General features: G+C 47.5%; 1 protein-coding gene across 2 annotated transcripts in view; it reads right to left on the bottom strand.

Moving 5' to 3' along the window:
- Positions 1-17,156: 17,156 nt before the first annotated feature.
- Positions 17,157-24,609, bottom strand: part of C5 (complement C5) — a 63,988-nt gene continuing 56,535 nt past the window's right edge. For both annotated transcript variants that reach the window (XM_083161336.1, XM_083161335.1), the window contains 4 exons: positions 20,882-20,971; positions 20,640-20,723; positions 17,801-17,939; positions 17,157-17,374 (listed from right to left, as the gene is read on the bottom strand). In XM_083161336.1, the coding sequence (XP_083017462.1) occupies positions 17,242-17,374; positions 17,801-17,939; positions 20,640-20,723; positions 20,882-20,971 (446 nt within the window). In that variant the 3' untranslated portion in view covers positions 17,157-17,241. The remainder of the gene's footprint in view (positions 17,375-17,800; positions 17,940-20,639; positions 20,724-20,881; positions 20,972-24,609) is intronic.

The following is a 24,609-nucleotide window of genomic DNA, read 5'->3' as shown; positions in this document are numbered from 1 at the left end:
TCAGGGAGTCTCCTGCAGAATGCAGGAGGGGAGGTAACTATGATGTAACAGTGTAATGTGGGCTAGGTGACATGATGGAGATTGCTAGACTAATGCGGGAGAGAGGGAGATTGCTGTTATGTCAGGGAGTCTCCTGCAGAATGCAGGAGGGGAGGTAACTATGGTGTAACAGTGTAATGTGGGCTAGGTGACATGAGGGAGATTGCTAGACTAATGAGGGAGAGAGGGAGATTGCTGCTATGTCAGGGAGTCTCCTGTAGAATGCAGGAGGGGAGGTAACTATGATGTTACAGTGTAATGTGGGCTAGGTGACATGAGGGAGATTGCTAGACTAATGAGGGAGAGAGGGAGATTGCTGTTATGTCAGGGAGTCTCCTGCAGAATGGGAGGTAATTATGATGTAACAGTGTAATGTGGGCTAGGTGACATGAGGGAGATTGCTAGACTAATGAGGGAGAGAGGGAGATTGCTGCTATGTCAGGGAGTCTCCTGCAGAATGCAGGAGGGGAGGTAACTATGATGTAACAGTGTAATGTGGGCTAGGTGACATGATGGAGATTGCTAGACTAATGCGGGAGAGAGGGAGATTGCTGCTATGTCAGGGAGTCTCCTGCAGAATGCAGGAGGGGAGGTAACTATGGTGTAACAGTGTAATGTGGGCTAGGTGACATGAGGGAGATTGCTAGACTAATGAGGGAGAGAGGGAGATTGCTGTTATGTCAGGGAGTCTCCTACAGAATGCAGGAGGGGAGGTAATTATGATGTAACAGTGTAATGTGGGCTAGGTGACATGAGGGAGATTGCTAGACTAATGAGGGAGAGAGGGAGATTGCTGCTATGTCAGGGAGTCTCCTGCAGAATGCAGGAGGGGAGGTAACTATGATGTAACAGTGTAATGTGGGCTAGGTGACATGATGGAGATTGCTAGACTAATGCGGGAGAGAGGGAGATTGCTGTTATGTCAGGGAGTCTCCTGCAGAATGCAGGAGGGGAGGTAACTATGATGTAACAGTGTAATGTGGGCTAGATGAAATGAGGGAGATTGCTAGACTAATGAGGGGGAGAGGGAGTTTGCTGCTATGTCAGGGAGTCTCCTGTAGAATGCAGGAGGGGAGGTAACTATGGTGTAACAGTGTAATGTGGGCTAGGTGACATGAGGGAGATTAGACTAATGAGGGATAGAGGGAGATTGCTGATATTTCCTGGAGTATCCTGCAGAATGCAGGAGGGGAGGCAACTATGGTGTAACAGTGTAATGTGGGCTAGGTGACATGAGGGAGATTGCTAGACTAATGAGGGAGAGAGGGAGATTGCTGCTATATCAGGGAGTATCCTGCAGAATGCAGGAGGGGAGGTAACTATGAATAAGATACAGTGGTTTGCAAAAATATGCACGTCACTAAAAAAAGACTGTATTACAAATGACACACAAATGGTGTGTTTGGAATACGGTCATATGGTCGACCTAAAGATGGTTGACAGTCATTAGGTTGACACCACTAGGTTGACACACTGTAGGTTGACAAAGGTCGACATGGGTCTAGGTCGACACGGGACAAGGTCGACAGGTCATTAGGGTGACACAAGCATTAGGTCGACATGGTCTAGGTCGACAGTCAAAATGTCAACGTGTTTGTTTGTCTTTAGCCGACATGTGCCGACAGGCGGTATTTCATGCCATACCATCCACTAGGGCATGGTGAAAGAATAAAATAGTGTGCCGAGTGTAGCGAGGCACCGTGCCTGACGCATGGCGAACGCAGCGAGCCATGCGAGGGGACGCGGTGCACTTTATACTGTATCCTTTTCGACTTAAAAAAAACAGTGAAAAACTCCATGTCGACCTTTTGCCTGCCGAACTTGTCCCATGTCGACCTAGACCCATGTCAACCTTTCAGCAAGTGTCGACCTAATGACCAATACGATCCTCACCCGTTTGTTTATTGTGAACCAATCGCCTCATAAAGTAAATTTTCAAACTCCTAATTATTTGTTTGTAAACTTTTCTTGCAGGAATATGCTGCTTGCAGAAGTATTCAACCCCTGTGCAATGGAAGCTCCAAGATTACAGAGCTGGAACCATTGGGTTAACTGTGAATCAGGCCCATTATAACCTGTAATTGTAGAGGGAACGGCTGTACCTTTATGCTCCAGTCTCATGAGAAAGGAGATTTTAGTAACGATTTGATTACGGCGTTGTGTACAAATTGCTGCATCGCCCTCAGTCTGTGTATTGATGCCAGGTATTGTGTAATACGAGGCACTTGTGCTGGTGTTGTATAACCTTTGGGCTATTTATACGCCTGCTGGAGGTTAATGACGCCGTTAGAGTTCCCAAGGCTGGGAAAGTTGTGGTCAAGTGACAGAACCGAGGGGAGAATTTCTCAGGCACATTTTAATTATCACTATCCCACAACAGAGGAAACGTTAATTTCCTAAAGGTGAGATCACCACCTGGACCACCGGCAACAGTCTGTTATCCTGCTAAGAGGTGCGAGGAGTGTACGGCGCAAATTTACTAAAGCCTTGGGGCCGGATGTAATGCCGTCCGACTTCCTTGGGGCCGGATGTAATGCCGCCCGACTTCCTTGGGGCCGGATGTAATGCCGCCCGACTTCCTTGGGGCTGGATGTTATGCATCCAGAGTTCCCTGGGGCCGGATGTAACGCCGCCCGACTTCCTTGGGGCCGGATGTAATGCATCCAGAGTTCCCTGGGGCCGGATGTAATGCCGCCCGACTTCCTTGGGGCCGGATGTAATGCCACCCGAGTTCCTTGGGGCCGGATGTAAGGGTGCCGGACAGGGTCCCGACAGGCATTTACCTGACGTCGGGATCCCGACTGTCAAAACACCAACAGCCGGGTTCCCGACGGCCACCGGCTATTCTCCCTTGTGGGGGTCCACAACCCCCGTAGAGGGAAAATAGAATAGGTGTCTCACATAGCGAGCCACCGTGCCCGCAGAATGGCGAGCTCAGCGAGCCCGCAAGGGGCTTCGTTGTGCTCGTCATGCTGTCTGAGTCCGGACAGTCGGGATACCGACATCGGGCTAATGACTGTCGGGATACCGACTGTCGGACCCCTGTACCACACCCGGATGTAATGCCACCCGAGTTCCTTGGGGCCGGATGTAATGCCGCCCGAGTTCCTTGGGGTCGGATGTAATGCCCCCCGATTTCCTTGGGGCCAGATGTAATGCCCCCCGAGTTCCTTGGGGCCGGATGCAATGCTGCAAGAGTTCCCTGGGGCCATATGTAATGCCCCCTGATTTCCTTGGGGCTGGATGTAGTGCCGCCCAATTTCCTTCGGGCTGGATGTAATGCCGTCCGAGTTCCCTTGGGACGGATGTAATGCTGCCCGAGTTCCCTTGGGACGGATGTAAGGGTGCCCGATTTCCTTGGGGCCGGATGTAATGCTGCCAGAGTTCCCTGGGGCCCAATGTAATGCTGCCCGAGTTCCTTGGGACCGGATTTAATGCCTTTCTGATACACCTGTCACTGCTATGTCTCTGATACACCTGTCCCTGCTGTGTCTCTGATACACTTGTCCCTGCTATGTCTCTGATACACCTGTCCTTGCTATGACTCTGTGTTACACCTGTCCCTGCTGTGCCTCTCTGATACACCTGTCCCTGCTGTGCCTCTGTGTTACACCTGTCCCTGCTGTGCCTCTGTGTTACACCTGTCCTTACTGTGACTCTGTGTTACACCTGTTCCTGCTGTGCCTCTTTGATACACCTGTCCCTGATGTGCCTCTGTGTTACACCTGTCCCTGCTGTGCCTCTCTGATTCACTTGTCCTTACTGTGCCTCTGTGTTACACCTGTCCTTACTGTGCCTCTGTGTTACACCTGTCCCTGCTGTGCCTCGGTGTTACACCTGTCCTTACTGTGCCTCTGTGTTACACCTGTCCTTACTGTGCCTCTGTGTTACACCTGTCCTTACTGTGCCTCTGTGTGTTACACCTGTCCCTGCTGTGCCTCTGTGCTACACCTGTCCTTACTGTGCCTCTGTGTTACACCTGTCCTTACTGTGCCTCTGTGTTACACCTGTCCCTGCTGTGCCTCGGTGTTACACCTGTCCCTGCTGTGCCTCTGTGTTACACCTATCCTTACTGTGCCTCTCTGATACACCTGTTCCTGCTGTGCCTCTCTGATACACCTGTTCCTGCTGTGCCTCTTTGATACACCTGTCCCTTATGTGCCTCTGTGTTACACCTGTCCCTGCTGTGCCTCTCTGATTCACCTGTCCTTACTGTGCCTCTGTGTTACACCTGTCCTTACTGTGCCTCTGTGTTACACCTGTTCCTGCTGTGCCTCTTTGATACAACTGTCCCTGATGTGCCTCTGTGTTACACCTGTCCCTGCTGTGCCTCTCTGATTCACCTGTCCTTACTGTGCCTCTGTGTTACACCTGTCCTTACTGTGCCTCTGTGTTACACCTGTCCCTGCTGTGCCTCTGTGTTACACCTGTCCTTACTGTGCCTCTGTGTTACACCTGTACTTACTGTGCCTCTGTGTTACACCTGTCCTTACTGTGCCTCTGTGTTACACCTGTCCCTGCTGTGCCTCTGTGTTACACCTGTCCTTACTGTGCCTCTGTGTTACACCTGTCCTTACTGTGCCTCTGTGTTACACATATCCTTACTGTGCCTCTGTGTTACACCTGTCCTTACTGTGCCTCTGTGTTACACCTGTCCTTACTGTGCCTCTGTGTTACACCTGTCCTTACTGTGCCTCTGTGTTACACCTGTCCTTACTGTGCCTCTGTGTTACACCTGTCCTTACTGTGCCTCTGTGTTACACCTGTCCCTGCTGTGCCTCTGTGTTACACCTGTCCTTAATGTGCCTCTGTGTTACACCTGTCCTTACTGTGCCTCTGTGTTACACCTGTCCCTGCTGTGCCTCTGTGTTACACCTGTCCTTACTGTGCCTCTGTGTTACACCTATCCTTGCTGTGCCTCTGTGTTACACATGTCCCTGCTATGTCTCTGATACACCTGTCCTTACTGTGCCTCTGTGTTACACCTGTCCCTGCTGTGCCTCTGTGTTACACCTGTCCTTACTGTGCGTCTGTGTTACACCTATCCTTGCTGTGCCTCTGTGTTACACCTGTCCTTACTGTGCCTCTGTGTTACACCTGTCCCTGCTGTGCCTCTGTGTTACACCTGTCCTTACTGTGCCTCTGTGTTACACCTGTCCCTGCTGTGCCTCTGTGTTACACCTGTCCCTGCTGTGCCTCTGTGTTACACCTGTCCCTGCTGTGCCTCTGTGTTACACCTGTCCTTGCTGTGCCTCTGTTTTACACCTGTCCTTACTGTGCCTCTGTGTTACACCTATCCTTGCAGTGCCTCTGTGTTACACCTGTCCTTACTGTGCCTCTGTGTTACACCTATCCTTGCTGTGCCTCTGTGTTACACCTGTTAACCACGCACCGGGCGTGTAGGTTAGGGTGTCAATGTATATATGTCAGTGTGCATGTATGTTTCATTAAAGTTTTACTGACACAGTGGGTGAGATTTAATAGGATGAGATATTCAGAAAGTGAGAGATTTGGGAAAAAATCTCCAGTTTTTTTTAAAGCGGCAATCATTTACACTTCAAAATCAAACTGGTTTTGCAGTGTAAATGATTGCCGTTTTAAAAAAACCTGGAGATTTCTTACCAAATCTCTCACTTTCTGATTCTCTCATCCTATTAAATCTCACCCATTATGTGTATTATTGTAATACTTGTCTTACATGTGGAACTGCAGGTACCAGCGGGTCCTTTAATGACCGGCTTTCTGGTACTTGCGGTTCTCCAAGTACCAGCATGCGGGGAAGACTTCCTGGGACCTGTAGTTCCACAGGAAAAACACAATATTAAATCTTAATTTTACACTTCATGGCAATAAAATCGGCATCCACTGCCCAGAGGTACCGGGCATAGCACGTGCTTCTGCCTTGGCTCTTGGGTGCCCTGGAGGGGGGGACCCATTTATTAAGGGGGAAACCCCTCTCCTCCAGAAACCCCAGCCAGGGGGTAATGCTACATACATGTGTGTTATAGCGTGAATTTCATTTATATTTTACCAAATTCTTATCGAGATGCATATAATACATTCGCAAATGCAATCTTAAATCAACACGAACATAAGTATAATTGCCCCCTACTCCCATAATTATCCCAGTTGTTCCAGTGAGCGATTGCCATTGACCATTAATGGTAAGCCACCGATGGTTGATGGTTTTGCTATCGATGACTAAAAGGCAATGATGGTTGCTTTCTCTTTGCCCTGCACAGGGGGCGTCGCGCTTAGTCCTGGCAAGCAAATGGCAGATGATTTTCCAACTGTGCATGAGTCTAAGAAGTCTGTGTACGAAGCCTTGGAGATAGATGAAATGGATGGAGACTAGGTCAAAGTGGATAAAAGGCCAACATGCATTAGGACATTGATAAAAGACAAACTAAAGATCGACATGGCAAAGGTTGACACCTGAAACGGTCAACATGAGTTTTCATGGAAGGAGTGGGGTTGTCCCGATGTCGACGTGGACCCCAATTAGCGTGGCACGTACCGTTGCAGAACACTTCACCGTTACCAATTGCAGTCCACATGAAAAAGTCCCCAAAAAATTGAACACGATTTCAAAAACTCATGTCAACCTTGTTAGTGTTGACCAGTGCCACATCAACCTTTTCTCTTGTGTCGACCTTTTGTACTGACTGTAGACCTATCAACCGGAACCAATGAAATACGCAGTAAAGGTACAGTCGTTCTTGGTGACATCAGTTTGATGTCAAACCTATTCACGAGCTTTAATAGCCTAGGAATACAATGGAGGCCTCAGTATTACCCCCCCCCCCCTTCCCTGGTGATCCGTCCGTAGGTGGGGGCTTATCTTGGAGGGATGCCAGGAGCACGGCCCTGTCTGATCATTTTCCCCCGGACCTCCACAATGATGCATTGCAGACTGTGCTGTAATTGTGATGAATCATCCCCGTTTCTTGGAATAGAGAAGAGAACCTCGCTTTACGGCCGCTGCGCTCCCACTTCATAGAACAGGAGAGTAGTTCAAGTTTAAAAAAAAACAAAAACGAAGTCTGGTAACTTTATCCGTTCTGGGCGGTGGTGGCGGCGGTGGTGAGCCGTCAGTTTTATGAATGAGAGGAGCGAGCGGGAGCTGAGGGGATTCTACACAGCAGGGGAATGAGATTAAGATGTAATCCTCACTAATATATTGCTGCTTCCCCTAAAGTCCTTGTTCTGACACCACCGCTACTAATGGGCCTGATTCGTGTTTGCGCACGATCCCCAATGTGAGTGATTATCTGCAGGTTTCTCCAGTGGCTTTTGTACACTATACATTCCGCCACTCATTGCAAGCATCGCGGTGTTTATTAACACTGAATGCTTGATGATAATCGCAACACATACGTTATAGCTTTTGCAACAACATTTTCAGAATAGTAAATGCAGGGACGTTTCTAGGGCCAGGAGAGCCACGCAATCGGGTGCACCTGGGGTCAGCGTCTTTACAGTACTCTGCGCCGGTTTGGCCGTCCGCATGGAATACTTTTTGAAACTACCCATCCCGAAATGGCCACCACCTTAATATGGTGTCAGGGGCAAAACTGTGCCGGGCATAATACGGGCAATTGGGGTCCTGTATGTCTAATTTGCTGCACCTTTTCTGCGTGGAAGGCACCTAGGGGGCGTGGCTGACTGGACAGTTGGCTGTTTAGGGGCATGGTTTCATGGTCATTTTGCCCCCCCCTCCCACACACACACACGCTCAATATACAGTGCCAAAAAAAAAAACAGGTGCTGAGGGTTGGTGGGGAGAGTGGGATTCTTGCCTACCATTCTGGGGGGGGGGGGGGGGGGGTGCCACATGATTTTCAGGGCCATTCCTGGAAAGGATTCTTGAGGTGCAGAGTCAAAAACCATGGTACAAGGTAATCTTTTTCTGCAAGACCACGCCCATTGCAATGAGGCCACACCCCTTATTGGCGCTCACAAATGTCTCATTTTTAGAAAGTTTATGGAAGGGGCGCATTTACCTTACTGGTCGCGATGGGAGCCAAATTTCCAAGAATTGGCCCTGAGTGCATGCAATTAGGATCCTGTAATCTCTAATATAACAGTTGTTGCTAAATTACAGCTTCACAAACATAAATGACAATCTTATTACACCAGCACCCGTAATGCCCCTTACATTAAATTACGGAAAATGTTCTGCAACCCTGTAAAACGAACAACCACAGAGATTAGTGCAATGTAAATTGCACCTTTGGGCTCCACTGCTGGTATTTTCCAGTCTTGTGGGGTATATACATTACTGCTCAGGCTTTCGGATACTTTCCCTAGATTTAAGCATCTATCTCACTTGGAAATGGCACTCAGAAATCTGCGCGGTGGTGGGTATCCTGACCCCCACACAGGATGGAAAACGTTTCCACACAGAATAGAAAATACTTTTTCATGCACTTATTCTGTATTATCCCCCCCATGCGTCTTTCCAGAATAATCTACTGTAAGGTAGGGATGGCTATTGTTCATCAATGATTCAAATGTATCAATGGTTTATGGGCAATGGCGAATACTTTGCCATCAAAGGGGGAAAGCCAGATGATTTCACTTCAGCAAAACCATTGCTTTGCTGTTTTTTTCAAGGTGCCGGGACATGGAGCATAGCTCCACCCCCCCAACAACCATGAAGCCCTGCCCCTACGATTTGATTGGCCAATGGGCCAGTCAGTCAAAGAAAATGGATGTCCATCGATAGGTAAAACTATTGCTGGTCATCCATCACATAACTTGTTGCTATCGATGGCTGGTTGCAGTATCACCATTGATAGCAACCATCGATGGCGACTGTACCTACAGTATCCCTAATCTAAGGTTTCTCTCCGAATATTTGAACTGTTGGGAATCCCTCCTATACCATAGGGGGTGTCCTAATAACAATTTAGGGGATGGGGAATGTGGAGCACAGGCAGAACCTTTGCCACAGTTTGTATTTGACATCAGTACTGAGTCATAATTGGCATCTTGTTCCCCCCTAAAAGCTGTTTATTCTGCACAGAGGTGTTTGAGCAAATTATAATTCTGCTCATTTTACGTTGCTAATATTTTTCGCTAAACTGAGCTGGGGTGTGCACAATTTAGTAGTCCAGGGAAAGTTTACAGTTTGCTGTAATACACTTACACAGCCTGCAGATGTCGCTAGAAGTCTTAGCATTTTAGTCGCCATCTAAAAAAACAGTGACATCTACAGTCTGGAAGAAGTCATTACACAGTAGAAAAAAGGAGAAGCGTAAAATAAAAAATAACCAGTCCAGAAACAAAATAATTCTTCCCTTTATTTTCACTGTAAATCTAAGATAAATATGTCCCTCATTGGGTTTATTTATACAATAACATTTAGTTGTTTCACTGGAAAACAGAAAGCGCATTGTATTTATTGTGCTGGGCTTCCACGGAGCCGTCCGACGGAATGCCTGAAGTGTATTTTTCTCCCAGTATTTACATTATAGACTGGATATGAGCTCCGCACATTGTGGATCTGTCTATAAAGAGTTTAACCTGTCAGGTGACCCTGAACGCTGACGTCATTGAGAGAAGTTTCCACTTAGAGGCCCCTTCACAGTAACAGAGTGAAGATTCCTTAGCACGCCGTTCTGTGCTGCAGAGACCGGCGGCTGTCATCTTTATAGCGATCCTGGCCGAAGGATCGGATATTACAATCAAATAAAGGTGCAGTAATAAATTCCAAATCTCTATTGAGGAAAGCAGAACTCTAATTTAAAATGTCAAAGGCTGATGTCACAGACCCTACCGCTACCCGTGTGTCGGGCTTTTAGCAGTCGGGATTCCGACGTCGGGGTGTTTACCACACCCCGTACAGTATATACAGTATAGCTTGGTCATTTTTTATTTCTGTTCAGTGTATTCCTTTCTGCTGATTGCATTATGATGTAACACTGTGCTCTCAGTCACACAATGTACAATATACAGCACTGTCACTGAACAAGTGACGCAATGGCCCCATCGCTTGTCATGAGAGCGCAGAGTTCCGCTGTCTGCCAGGAAGTTTATGGCTGGGAACAGGTTACAGTAAGAAGCCGGAACACGTTCCTGTATTACACAATGTTACACACCGTGGCGTGTACACACTGCAACCTTACATCCTGCTGTGTACAGTACACAGCTGATGCACCCGTCACAGGCAGCTTCCTCCCTCCCCTCTCCGGTAGGACCTCTAGCAGTAGCATCTGTCTCCAACAAGGTGGCGGACATTTTTGCGGGGCCATTTTAGCAGATTGAATGCGGACAGCCAGACCGCATTGAATCTGCTGCACCCTGCCACCTATAGGGTTGCAATGCCACGGTATAAGAATATATTCCTGTCATAGCCGATGATATTACTTTGCTCTGCATATACTGATAAATTACCGTCAGCGGCACTCTCTTATCTTACTATATCAGTACAGAAAATACTTAAGACATTTACTATATGAGACTTATTTATTAACAGTATTATGCAAGAAAACCATCTGATCGACCCGATAATGGATTGACGAGTTATGCATCAATAAGTAATAATAATAATAACTGAGGATAAATTTGTGATTGTAGATAATTATGCCCCTTAGTTATGTCAGTTTTGTCAGGGAATTTAGATTTAGATTGTAAGCTCCACTGGTGCAGGGGCTGATGTGAATGACAATGATTCTCTGTACAGCATTGGGGGATATGATCGAACTGATATCAGGCTCCTGGGCTGCAGTGGGAGACACTGGACATTTGCTTCCCCAGCCTCCGGAGAAGGGGAGCCTTGCAGAAGGGAGAGGACGAGCGCGAGGGAGGCAGAGGCTGAGGAAGGGAGGCAGAGAAGGAGACCAAGGGTGCCGGAGTGTGGCGTCATCCACCGTGGCCTCCAGCAGGATCCCCTGGCTGCGACTCACGGGCATCAGCTCAGCCCCTTGCAATGAGGGAAGAGGAGTTCCCTGGCCGGACCAGCAGGATCCCCCGGCCACACCAGCAGGACCCCCCGGCTGCTGCACACATGGTCTTCCGGCTTGCAGGCCCCCACTAGTCTGCAAGAGCCTGTCTGACCCCACCCAAGGCTTCAATTCCAGGTGAACCCGGCGGCGGCGCCCCCCAAGTTACCACTACACTATCAGGGGCAGCCCAAAAAGGGCCCAACTCCAGCCCCCGGCCTCACAGACTCTCCGCCCCTGGCCTCACTGACTCTGCCCCCCCCCCCCCCCCCCTTGCCACCACCCACGCTGGCCTGCAGAGCCCCTCAACTGCTGCCCTTATGGCTTCCTAGGATCTGTGCCGCTAGCCAGATATGTAACCCGTGTCACCCCCGTCGTGTCCCATATCTGTACTGTTTTACTGTCTACCTATTTGGCTGTTGCAATCACCAAGTGGCGCAGCTGAACGGCTGCCTGGGTGCTGTACAGCTCAGTAAATATATGTCCCCATTTCCGCCATCAGGATACATCTAGTGCATATCTGAACGTGTTATATACATCTGTACTGTGACTGTTTTTTACATGTTCCCACCCTGGCTATTGCACAGCAATTCAAACCAAATTCCTAGTATACGTAAGTATACCTGACCAATAAAGCTGATTCTGATTCTAAATTTATAGGAGACCTATAATCTCTGCCACAGTGCCCCCTAGTGGTAGAGTACCGTATGTGCTTACACCATTTCTCTAGTTACCAATTTAACACATGCTGCACCAATAAAGTTAAAATGAAGATTCAATCGTCCATGGGTGTGAACCATTAGATTGACATGCACAATGTCGACTTGGAAAAAAGGTCCAAAAAAGCAAAAGGTCCCTCTGGACGATGCATGATTAAACGGTCGACATGGGCATTTAACATTTTTGGGATGTCAGTTATTACCTTGTGGCACATTGACCTCCAATTGGTGTTCCAATCACCATGCTTCGGGCAAATTGACTGCTTTAGCGTTCTCAGTCGTAATCGATGTATATGAAATAGTTTTTTTTTAAAAAAAACCCATGTTGAACGTTTTCACTGTCGACCTAGACAATTTCGAACTAATGACCAGTCGGACTAACAACCTGTCGAACTAATGACCTTTCACCCTAGAACCATGTCGACCTTTCCCATGTCGATCTAGACACATGTCGACCTTTTCCCATGTCGACCTAATGGTGTCGACCTAATGAATGTCGACCATCATGCTGCAGACCAAATGACCGCATCCCGTCTGGATCCCATCACTTGAGCATAGCTCGGCAACACGGTAATCTCAGTGTTGCAGTGCCGGCAACCACGTCAGCCAAAGACTCTGGAACGACGTGGCTGACGGAGGACGCAGATGGAGAGGAGAGCGATTGCCTCTACTTGATATTTCATAAGCTGCGGTTTTGTGGACCGTTATGGAAAATATAATACCGCCTACTAAGAAACAAGATGAGACGTTAGAACCGATGCGAGAGTAGATTACTCACATGTGTCTCAATGGTCAGGCCTGCTAAATACATTCATTCACACCCCTAACGTGCCGACCAAGTCTGTGATGTCATCATGGATTTGTGACGCGTACATGACAGAGGGTAAAACGGGGAAGACATGGTTTAATAAGAACAGAAATTATCATTTGCAATTTTGAATTCCATTCAGAATGTTGACATTGATGTTAGGCCGACATGTCACCATTAACAATGTGGACACTTGCAGAATGTTGAAAATCCGCATGTCGACATCGTGCTTTCAGGTCATTGTAGCCATAACTCTAACTGCGAAGATCTCTAACCATAAAAATCCGCTGTCGACATTCACAATGTGATTGGATCAACATTCCGAATGCTGACACAATGAGTGTGTGAGGGGATTTGCGTGAGATTTGGGCTGTTTTGTAGGGATACGCATCATTTTATAAATATTTTTTCTTGCCGACAGGTGAAATTCAGGATTTGATTTCCCAACTGGCTGTTGGGGATCCTCGCTCCCAAGTGGAAGGTAAACTATGAGAAAGTAAAAAAAAAATTACAAAATAAATTGCAAAACACTGTGTGAACCTTTTTATGTGTCGGCCATTCCCATGTCCACATATTGCTTCTGTCGACCTTTTGGTAATGTCAACGATGTACGTGTCGGCCTATTGGTGTTGAAGTAAACATTGTCTGTCAGCAATCCGGATACCATAGCAACACACCTGGTTGCATGTATGGGGGTTATGACCAATGTTCCCTGTAATTTTCCGAAGGCTGTGTGCGGCAAAAGATTTTGGCTGTGCAACTTTGGAAGGAAATTTTAATTTTTGTGCGTCACTTATATATAACTGGAAAATGACATTCAGCATTTGTGTTAACTTTGCTTCAAAATGATATTAAACATGTAAACATTCAAAACACAGCACTGTCAGCACACAATGTAGTTAATGGGTGAAACACACATTAATTGAATCCACAACTGCAAAAAGGGACCACTGCTGCTTTGTTGCGCTCTGTAGTCATGTCTGTGCGCATGCTCGTCGAGTTGTGTGCGCGCGCACGTGCGCACAGCTTAGAGGGAACACTGGTTATGACACAGTTGGGTGGGCAAAGTCATATGCTCCCCCCAGGGCAGGTTGATCACAACGGGTCCATGATGGTTTATAGACTGACTGATAAGGGACTGCTAGAAATATAAGGTAAGCCAGGCAGGTTTGTCTCTCCGTGAGGCAGCGCTGGGAAATGTATATATTGGCCGCTATTGGACCACTTTCCCCCTCATGCAGAATGTATGCGCAGTGATCTCTCCTGCATAAATATCCGTCACACACTCACAACTGGACTCTCTCCAAGCAGAGGAGCAGGACCTGTGCTGGATATTGCAGGGACCCCGGAGGCCTCTCCAGAGCGTAATTCCTGGCTGGAGCAGTGCGGTTTTCTTGTCTGCCTATTACATGCAATGTTCGGGCAGATGTAGCGGCTGTGTGCGAGTCTGTATGCCACGTGGCTTCTGCACGGAACACATTCCAGCTATCCAATCTCCCATAATCCCTACACCACATGCGTGTGTAACACATTAGACACATACGATGATAGTACAGTATGTGTACACCACTTGTTTATCACAAAACTCAGGACAGTTTATTGTCTGGAGTTTTTCTGGAATTCTGCAAAGCAAGTTTGCGCACTATGAGCACTAAACACCTGGCAAAGAGCATGTAACCCCTGGCATTCAGCAAGAAAACCCTGGCAATGAGCATGAAATACCTAGCAACAAGCATGAAACCCATCACAATGAGAACAAAATACCTAGCAACAAGAATGTATCCCCTGGCAACGAACAAGAAAACCCTTCAATGAGCATGAAATACCTAGAAACGAGCATGAAACCCCTAGCAACGGGCAAGAAACCCCTGGCAACGAGCATGAAATACCTATCAATGAGCATATAAAGCCTGGCAACAGGCTGGGGGGGAGCGCCCACATTTATGGGCACAGCAATGCCAACACCGCCACCTAGGGAGGGCTGGATGTGTACTCCACGCATCTGTAAGTACTGTAGGTACTCTTTACTTAGTTGGGCGCCCACGATCTCCATCGCGGGCGTCGTGGATAAAGAAATCGCGGTGATCGCGGGCATTGCGGCCAGTACATTAACGGCCGCGACGCGATGCCCGCGATCACAGCGATTTCCCATAGGGTTCAATGTTAAATTTAGTGCTGGCCGCGATTTTACATTCAATGCTTCAATGGCCGCGATTTGGCCATAGGAATCAATGTTAAATGGGCTACAGAGCCCAAATAGCCACAATTAAAACTTAAATGTCCCCCCAAATTTGTTACGCCACCCCACGATCCACGGCAACCCGAAGCGTGGCGAGCGCAGCGAGCCCGCGAGGGGCGGCCTCCGACCTTTTCATACCCCCACTATCCACGTCGGCGTGGAGTTGAGAATAGAATAGTGTGGCGAGCGCAGGTAAACGTGGCCCTACGCGGGCTTCACAGGTATCCGCGTCCGCTCGCCACGCTTCGGGCTCGGTGGCTCGCTGCGCTCGCCACACTATTCTATTCTCAACTCCACGCCGACGTGGATAGTGGGGGTATGAAAAGGTCGGAGGACGCATACCGCCGCCCCTCGCGGGCTCACTGCGCTCGCCACGCTTCGGGTTGGCGTGGATCGTGGGGTGGCGTTACAAATTTGGGGGGACATTTAAGTGTTAATTGTGCCTATTTGGGCTCTGTAGCCCATTTAACATTGATTCCTATGGCCAAATCGCGGCCATTGAAGCATTGAATGTAAAATCGCGGGCAGCACTAAATTTAACATTGAACCCTATGGGAAATCGCGGTGATCGCGGGCATCGCGTCGCGGCTGTTAATGTACTGTGATCACCGCGATGGGCGCCCAACTAAGTAAAGAGTACCGTACTGTACAGCACAGCTATAATATGGACAACACTGCCAGACATCACTGTACATGGTAACCATGGTCAGACATCACTGTACGTGGTAACCGTGGTCAGACATCTCTGTACATGGTAACCGTGCTCAGACATCTCTGTACATGGTAACCGTGCTCAGACATCTCTGTACATGGTAACCGTGCTCAGACATCACTGTACGTGGTAACCGTGGTCAGACGTCACTGTACGTGGTAACCATGGTCAGACGTCACTGTACGTGGTAACTGTGCTTAGACATCTCTGTATGTGGTATGCATGCTCAGACATCACCGTACATGGTAACCGTGGTCATACATCACTGTACATGGTAAACGTGGTCATACATCACTGTACATGGTAACCGTGCTCAGACAACACTGTACATGGTAACAGTGCTCAGACATCAATGTACGTGGTAACCATGGTCAGACATCTCTGTACGTGGTAACAGTGCTCAGACATCACTGTACATGGTAACCGTGGTCAGACATCTCTGTACGTGGTAACAGTGCTCAGACATCACTGTACATGGTAACCATGGTCAGACATCTCTGTACGTGGTAACCGTGCTCAGACATCTCTGTACGTGGTAACTGTGCTCAGACATCTCTGTACATGGTAACTGTGCTCACTGCTCAGACATCTCTGTATGTGGTATGCGTGGTCAGACATCACTGTACATAGGAGTGGGGTAGTGCTGCAGATTCACCTATCTGCCAATGTGACAATAATCAATGGTGCTGAGCATGGGGAGCTGAGGCACACTGACTGCACAAGTGTGCAGTGCATAATTGGGAGTTGACTCATGCCCCATGAGACTTTACACAAGAGGTCAGAGGCTTGTGCTGAGCTCTGACTGGTGGAGCTCATCACATGCAGGCCCAAGAAGGAAAGCAGCAGCAGCATCCTTATGGGAGGGCTTTAATCAGAGACAGTGTTGAGCCTGTGAGGTCTCCTACAGAGCAAGGTACAGAGGGACAAAAACAGACTTTTCATGGGGTGTGTATATATCAATCAATACCCCCCCCCCCCCCCCCCCCCCCACCGGAAGTTACCCATTGACTATTGATCCTTTAACCTGAGTCCCTTATGGGCACTTCCGCATTAGAGTATTCATATTATCAGCCTGTTGTACATTCTAGATCCCACAAGACATCTAATACCAGCAAGTTTGTATGTACTCTCCCACATCATTTTTCCCTAATCTTTCTGACCACCTCCAGTTGTAGACCACATATATTATGGGCACAACTCTCTGATCATCCAGATGCCCAGACTAGCACCCTTACCCATGGGGTTTACATGTTTACACTCCAATAACTTTTGAGTTTACATGTACTCTCTTATCACAATGCTCCTACCTTTGCTTTATAACATGTCCTTACCTTTGAACTATCCTCCTTGTTTATTTGTCAGTGACATTATTCATATGTATGGTATACACGCCAGGCTTTGCTGCTAATATTGTCACTTGCTTTTATCTAATATTTGAACAACTCTATGGTACGTTTATACTGCCTTTAGTTACTGTAATATTCTCCCGTGCAGTTTGTGGCCAGTAATGACCAGAGGGAGAGGGGCCCCTGTCTAAAGTGACCCGGGCCCCCCGAAGACTTAATCCGGTCCTGCGTGGCACCCATGGCCATGGCTTTCCCACCTCCTGTACTTGTGCTACAAGCTGTCTGTGTAAGATTAATTTATAAAAGTTATGTTATACAGATCTACAAGGAACGAGAAGACAAATGTATAAACATATTAAACAGTAATTATTTATTACAACACTGGGGGATGAGATCTGTGATATAATACTGTATATTATCAGCCATGTATTATCACTGACAGCCTTCCATTGTCATGTCCTGTAGGAACTCTTCCAGGTGCTCAGTAAATTGACCGCAATTTGTATTGCTGCAGCTTTTTGGCCACCATTCCACCCACGCACTGGAGTCCAGCGGATATTCATACCTGCAAATGGGAGTTCAGGAATACTGACTGTGGTCTTGCAGTGATGGAGATAGATAGATAGATAGATAGATAGATAGATAGTAGGACATAGGCCCTTATTCAGATCTGATCGCAGTACAAATTTGTTCTCCAAATGGGTAAAACCATGTGCACTGCAGGTGGGGCAGATGTAACATGTGCAGAGAGAGTTAGATTTGGGTAGGGTGTGTTGAAACTGAAATCTAAATTGCAGTGTAAAAATAATGCAGCCAGTATTTACCCTGCACAGAAACAAAATAACTCACACAAATCTAACTCTCTCTGCGCATGTTACATCTGCCCCACCTGCAGTGCAAATGATTTTGCCCATTTTGAGAACAAATGTTGTACTATGATCCGGTCTGAGTAAGGGCCATAGAACAGACAATACTAGCGCCCGTCACTTACTGAATGTCTGGGCTGTCACGGATCTGGGTGCCTTCCTTCCCCATTAACAGATACTCTTCTCCCACTTCTATAATAAAGTCTGTGCACATCTTCTTCTTAATGAGGCGGATCTGCTTGTTGACTCTCAGCGAGGACTTGCCTGGGTGTGATATAAGCATAGAACGTCATGCAGACACATGTGAGGACATCGAGGCTTTTGTGAGATGTAATGATAAAAAAGAATGGTGGAAAGGAAGTACATATTGTGAAACCCCACCCCCCTCACGGCTACATCACCAGAAACTTGTCTGCAGTCCTGTCATGCCTTCCCCCCATTGAAAATGTCCCTTCCAATATAGCTGACAGTCATTAAGGATGCTAGAGGAGGCAGCTGTCATTTTGGGAGGGACATTTTTAATGGGAGCAGGAGTGAGAGACTCGTCACTCCCCTATTACAGACTGATGGTGGTGGGACTGACTACGAGCAGGTACCATGGGATGGCGTGTCTATTTACACCTCTGGTCACCATGTGGGGGCGCTGTGGTACTTGGTGTGGCATATCTGTGGTGCTGGAAGCATTTGCACATTATAGCTATTACTGTACATCATATTGACAATTTTATTGGAACCATAGAAAAAAGAGGAAAGAACTCTCTCTTTTTGGGGGTCACAACTTATTGCGTTATTTCTATTTGTTTAAAATATAACTTTTAATTGAATAAACATGTACAAAATTGGAACCAACAAGGCATTAACACACAGAAAAATACACATACGGCGAGAACAGACCTTAATCAAATGACTATAGGGTTCTGGGTCACGCCATCTGGCAAATTCCTTCTTAAATGGACAAAACCATGTGCACTGCAGGTGGGGCAGATGTAACATGTGCAGAGAGAGTTAGGTTTGGGTGAGCTATATTCAGGGCTATTTTTCAGCAGGTTCTAGCAGGAACTGAGGCCCTTATTCTAGTTCACTCTTTCTGACAAAATATTTCTTAGATGGACAAAACCATGTGCACTGCAGGTGAGGCAGGTGTAAAACCCCACCCAAATCTAATTATCTCTGCACTAGTAACACCTGCCTCACTTGCAGTGCACATGGTTTTGTCCATCTAAGAAATATTTGTCAGAAAGAGTGAACTAGAATAAGGGCCTCAGTTCCTGCTGGAGCCTACTGAAAAATAGCCCTGGCTATATTGTTTCTGTGCAGGGTAAATACTGGCTGCTTTATTTTTACACTGCAATATAGATCTCACTTTGAAGAAAAACCGCACCCAAATCTAATTCTCTCTGCACAAGTAACATCTACCCCACCTGCAGTGCACATGGTTTTGTCCATTTGAGAAGGAATTTGCCAGGAGTGAACAAGAAATAGTTTGCTGATTGCGGACTTGCAGTGTATACATCGTTGAAGATATATATGTGCTTTGTTACTGCTACATTCACTCCTTGTCTCTGCTTATGAGGAACAAAAGTTAACACATACAGTAAGACAGTTTACACTGTTACTTGTGATACTTTTTGTAACAGTTACGGTGTTTAAATTTGTACCTGTATTGTTGTAGATCATTCACTATAATTTAATTTCAAGCATTTTTGCCTCTTAACAAATTGTCCAAAATTAGAGAGGCAAAAATTGTATATACGTTGTTTCCTCCTGCTGCTGCTGCAGGAGGAAACCTTCACTGTACAGCGTCCCGTTTGCAGGTGAGGGCGGGAATTGGGGAACTCAGCTAGCGTTTGTCAAAGCTTTGCTGAGTCTGTAGCTACAGGAGGCGGCTGTCACTGTACCGCATCCCATGTGTGGCATATGTATAATGGGAATCACGGTGTGGCACATGTATAATGGGCATCACGGTGTGGCATATGTATAATGGGCATCACGGTGTGTGGCATATGTATAATGGGCATCACGGTGTGGCACATTTATAATGGGCATCACGGTGTGTGGCATATGTATAATGGGCATCACGGTGTGTGGCATATGTATAATGGGCATCACGGTGTGAGGCATATGAATAATGGGCATCACGGTGTGTGGCATATGTATAATGGGCATCACGGTGTGCGGCATATGAATAATGGGCATCACGGTGTGTGGCATATGTATAATGGGCATCACAGTGTGTGGCATATGTATAATGGGCATCACGGTGTGTGGCATATGTATGATGGGCATCATGGTGTGTGGCATATGTATGATGGGCATCACGGTGTGTGGCATATGTATGATGGGCTTCACGGTGTGTGGCATATGTATAATGGGCATCGCGGTGTGTGGCATATGTATAATGGGCATCGCGGTGTGTGGCATATGTATAATGGGCATCGCGGTGTGTGGCATATGTATAATGGGCATCACGGTGTGTGGCATATGTATGATGGGCATCACGGTGTGTGGCATATGTATGATGGGCATCACGGTGTGTGGCATATGTATGATGGGCATCATGGTGTGTGGCATATGTATGATGGGCATCACGGTGTGTGGCAAATGTATGATGGGCATCACGGCGTATATCACCAAATTATCGATATTTCTTGAAGTGACAGTGACAGGACTCGAGGAAGGCTGCACTATTTTTTACGATTTTTAAGCTGAAAAGGTGCCATCACTGGTGTAAACCTTGTTCCAGAGGCCGGTTACGGCCATTGCTCTAAACTCCCATCATGCCTTGTCACAGTTTTGCTATTAGGGAATGCTAAACCTATGGCAATGCATTCTGGGATGCGTAGTTTCACAGCAGCTGGAGGGCCACAAGTCGGCCAGGCCTGTTCTACAGTGAATTCACACCTTCGTATATTTGTCCCTGTTACAAAGGACGTCTCATCTCTGTGCCCGCGTCCCTGCTCGTACCTTTAGTAAAGAGTAACAGAAGTTTCGCTGTGTATTTCACGAAATCGCCATCTTCTTCCGAATTCACGATCTGCGCTCTGTAAGCTGTAAGGGAAACATGATAAGGTAACGGCTACAGTCCCCAACTCCGTGCCAGGTGCCAGGGACTGATGACGTAGGAGAGACATAGGGGCTCATTCAGAGCCGCATGTAATGGGCCGATGGTGGGATATTATATAGGGCTACAGATCAGGCTTCCTCACCGTAGACAATGTCGCTCTTGCACACATAACTCTTCCTCTCCTCTATTGATGTCCCCTGATTCAATTTACTCTTCATCTTGGGGCATTCACCTGAATGTGGAGGAGACAGGAATCATTATATATTATATATCTGCATCTGACACATTGCAATCTGCTTCCACGAGGCCGACGGTATGGATAATGGGGTCAACATGCACAATGTTGACAATGGAGAAAGGTCAATGCAGGCAAAAGGTCGACTCGTGAAAAGGTCATAGGCCCTTATTCTGATTGACGCGTACTTTTCCGCATACTTTCGGATCGCGTCTTTACGGCGTCTGCGCATGCGTGGAGAACGCAACGCGCATGTGCCACGCCTTGACTCCGTACCTGTTCGGGCAAATCCCGTACAAAACTGTTCACCGCAATCAGTCGGGAAATATGGGCGTATTATGGGCGTCATGCGGAATGACACATGGGCGTAGTTTCAAAGTGGGCAAAACGGGGCGGAAACATGGGCGGACACGGGGGAGTACACTTATGTTGGGGGGCGTGCATTCGGATACCACTCCGAATGCACGCGAACAAAAAGGGAAGAAATGTGCGGTGTCCAAAAGGCTACTATTGCTTTGCGGACACCACTCGTTCATGCGGTAGGCGAACGGACCGCCTAATGACTACAAGCATTAACACCTGAACCCAATAGAATCGACTCCTTTACTCATTACTCACTAATAGGACGCTTGTCAGTGCTTTAATTGAAAACATTGCTGCTTCAAGGAAACCTTACTAATCACCCACATATGCTGTACTTGTCACACACTTTCAACCTGCTAACAATGGACATGACTGAATATTAATACTAGCAATACACATGTGTATTCGACATGTACTAATGAAACCACACAATTTTTGTAAAGTAAATAAATTTATTTATATACATTTCACAGTCAATGCCACTGTGATGCAATGACAAAAAAATAAAATAACCCCAAAAAAAAAACCATGGCAGGAATGTACCAAAATAAATTATAATACAAAACAAATATAATTGCACACAGATGGACTCCAGCACCTCCTATGTGCCACTGCACATGCAGCCAGTGGGAAATGAGGAGGCTGCTGGCCCTTCTACAGCAGGGCAACCTGCACCTGACCATTCTACAGCAGGCCAACCTGCACCTGGCCCTTCTGCAGCAGGGCAACCTGCAGCTGCCTCATATGCACCATCAGCAGAATCATTTGGAACACAACCGGGGACTTAGCAACATCACTTCAAGTACAGCTGACAGTAATGGCAGGCAAAAGAGGGCAACAGGGGAACCAAAAAGGACATTTGAAGCAAGGGCTCATCTGGTTACCCTCAGCACGTGATTGGACACAAGAAGCTGACACACACAGCACAATGGAAGAGTTGGGATGACATAACGGTGGAGATTAATGCAGCCACAAGTTCATTTGCGACCACGTTTGGCCTTGGTAGGCTCCTTGGCCTGTGCAGCAGCTCTTCGGCCACGGACAGATGCTGGGGCAGGTGGAGCAGATGCTGGTGAGGGGTTGGCTGGTCTACCCCTCCTGCCAGCAGGGAGTGTTGCTGGTGGTAATGCACCAGAAACGGATGACATTAGGACCCTGTTGCTGTTAACTAGCTCCACCATAAGCTCATTATGGTGGAGGAGGAGATCATTTTGGCGGGTGGCTTGCTCGGCCAGCACCTGAGCACTTGCAGCCATGGCCTGATGCGCCTCAGCCATGGCCTGCATGCTCCCAGCGATGGCCTGCTGGGTGCTGACCAAGCTCGCTATGATCTCCTCGGTCCTACGCATCCGTTCTGATGCCAACTCTCCCTGCTGGTTTATGTCCCCAAGCATCTGGGCCAAGGTGGCAAAATCGGCTTGGGCCGATGGCTGCTGCTGCACAGGCCTACCACTGGGGCCAGGTGGCACGGACTCCTCCACCTCCTGAGCAGAGTCGTCACCAAGCAGTGGGGTGTCTGTGGAAAATGATAAACACAATTAGGACACATTCTACGATAATTACTTGCACAAGCTTATGGCATGACAAATATTTACCTTCAATAAAAGACGCAAACACTTCAGCTGGGGCCTCGCTATCCATCGTGCTCCCCCCCCCCCTGACCTCCTCAACTGATACACAGCTCTCGGCCATCAACTCCAGGGGGGTGAACTCTAGCCCTGATGGCATGGGCCCGGCCCCAGATCTCTGGCTGTGTTCCCACCGCTTGGTCATCTTCCTCTTCAGGTTGGTTTTGAAGTCCTGCCACCTGCAATGTAAGTTGACATATTAATACATGTCACTCCAGATGTTTGCTGTTGCAGCCATTGCTCTGTGCTCCATATTACGACATGTGCTTAATGTCAAAAAGATAACATTACATGCAACTATGATATCAACCGTTACAATACACATTCACAATCACCCTACTCTAACTCACAACTAAATAACATGTCAATAATGTCTGTGTATCGTAACAACCTCACCGGCCATTTGCAAAATCCATCTAAGCATGAATTCAATCATTACTTGTCTATTACTGGGCACATGTATCACAAAACAACTTGCCTCTTCTTGACATGGTCCGCCTCACGAACTTGTGGCGCAACTTCATTAATCTCTGCCGTTATGTCTTCCCAAATCTTCCATCTGCGTGTGTGTGTCAGCCTCTCCGATGGACACTCAATCCAATCACGTGCTCGGGGAACCAGGATGGCAAGCTCCTGTGCTTCATATGCCTTATTTCTTGTACTTGGTTCCTCTGTTGCCCTCGTTCTCCCCTTGCCACGCCCACGCCTACTGGCACGTGTCGCTGTACTTGAAGTGCTGGCCATGGTACTATCTTGTGAAGTCCCCGGTTGTGTTCCAAATGATTCTGCTGATGGTGCATATGAGCCAGCTGCAGGTTGCCCTGCTGCAGAAGGGCCAGGTGCAGGTTGCCCTGCTGTAGAATGGTCAGGTGCAGGTTGCCCTGCTGTAGAAGGGCCAGCAGCCTCCTCATTTCCCACTGGCCGCATGTGCAGTGGCACATAGGAGGTGCTGGAGTCCATGTGGTCAAATAGTTGCTGCAGCTCCTGGTCCACCTCTGATTGTGATCCAGACATGTTAGCAACAACATTGTCACATTCTAATACACCTTTATATACTGTTTGTGTATCCTGTTTGGCGGACATCAGCGGCAGCTGCGTTCCGTGCGCGAGCGTACGTCGCTGTTTTTTCGCGCCGCATCCGTGGCGGAAATTCCATTGTGTAAAACCTGGCGAAACTTCGACATGAAATACTGGTCACCAATTCTAACATTGCATAGAATCTTCTGATACACCTGTGACTATCGCACAATACACATGCTATTTGCTAGCATGACATGACATTTGGTTCATGACTACTGTGGTATTGTGGAGTTTGATTGCAAGCTAAAAGTAGCCCAATCCCTTAGAAAATCCAGGCCACAAGTCATGCAATACTCATCACTACTGTTATAGACCACACATGTGAGAGGCCTATAAATAGTGAGTTGCTGCTAGAATCATTTGTCTCCAGATCTGGACTTGTCAGGGTCTAAGGTAAGCTCTTCCATGGTCCTTGTAGATATGATATCCATTAACAATGTAAGTGTATGAATGTATGCACCATTGCCTCACTGACTACAGATTGTTGGGCCAGCAAAGTCTTTGTAGCATTATTGCAACATGTCACATGTTCACTATTTCACTCACAGGTCTTAAACCTGTGTG

The sequence above is a fragment of the Crinia signifera genome, chromosome 9 (assembly GCF_055691185.1).
Source record: "Crinia signifera chromosome 9, ASM5569118v1, whole genome shotgun sequence".
In the NCBI taxonomy this organism is placed as follows: Eukaryota; Metazoa; Chordata; class Amphibia; order Anura; family Myobatrachidae; genus Crinia; species Crinia signifera.
This window is presented reverse-complemented; position numbering and strand designations above follow the sequence as displayed.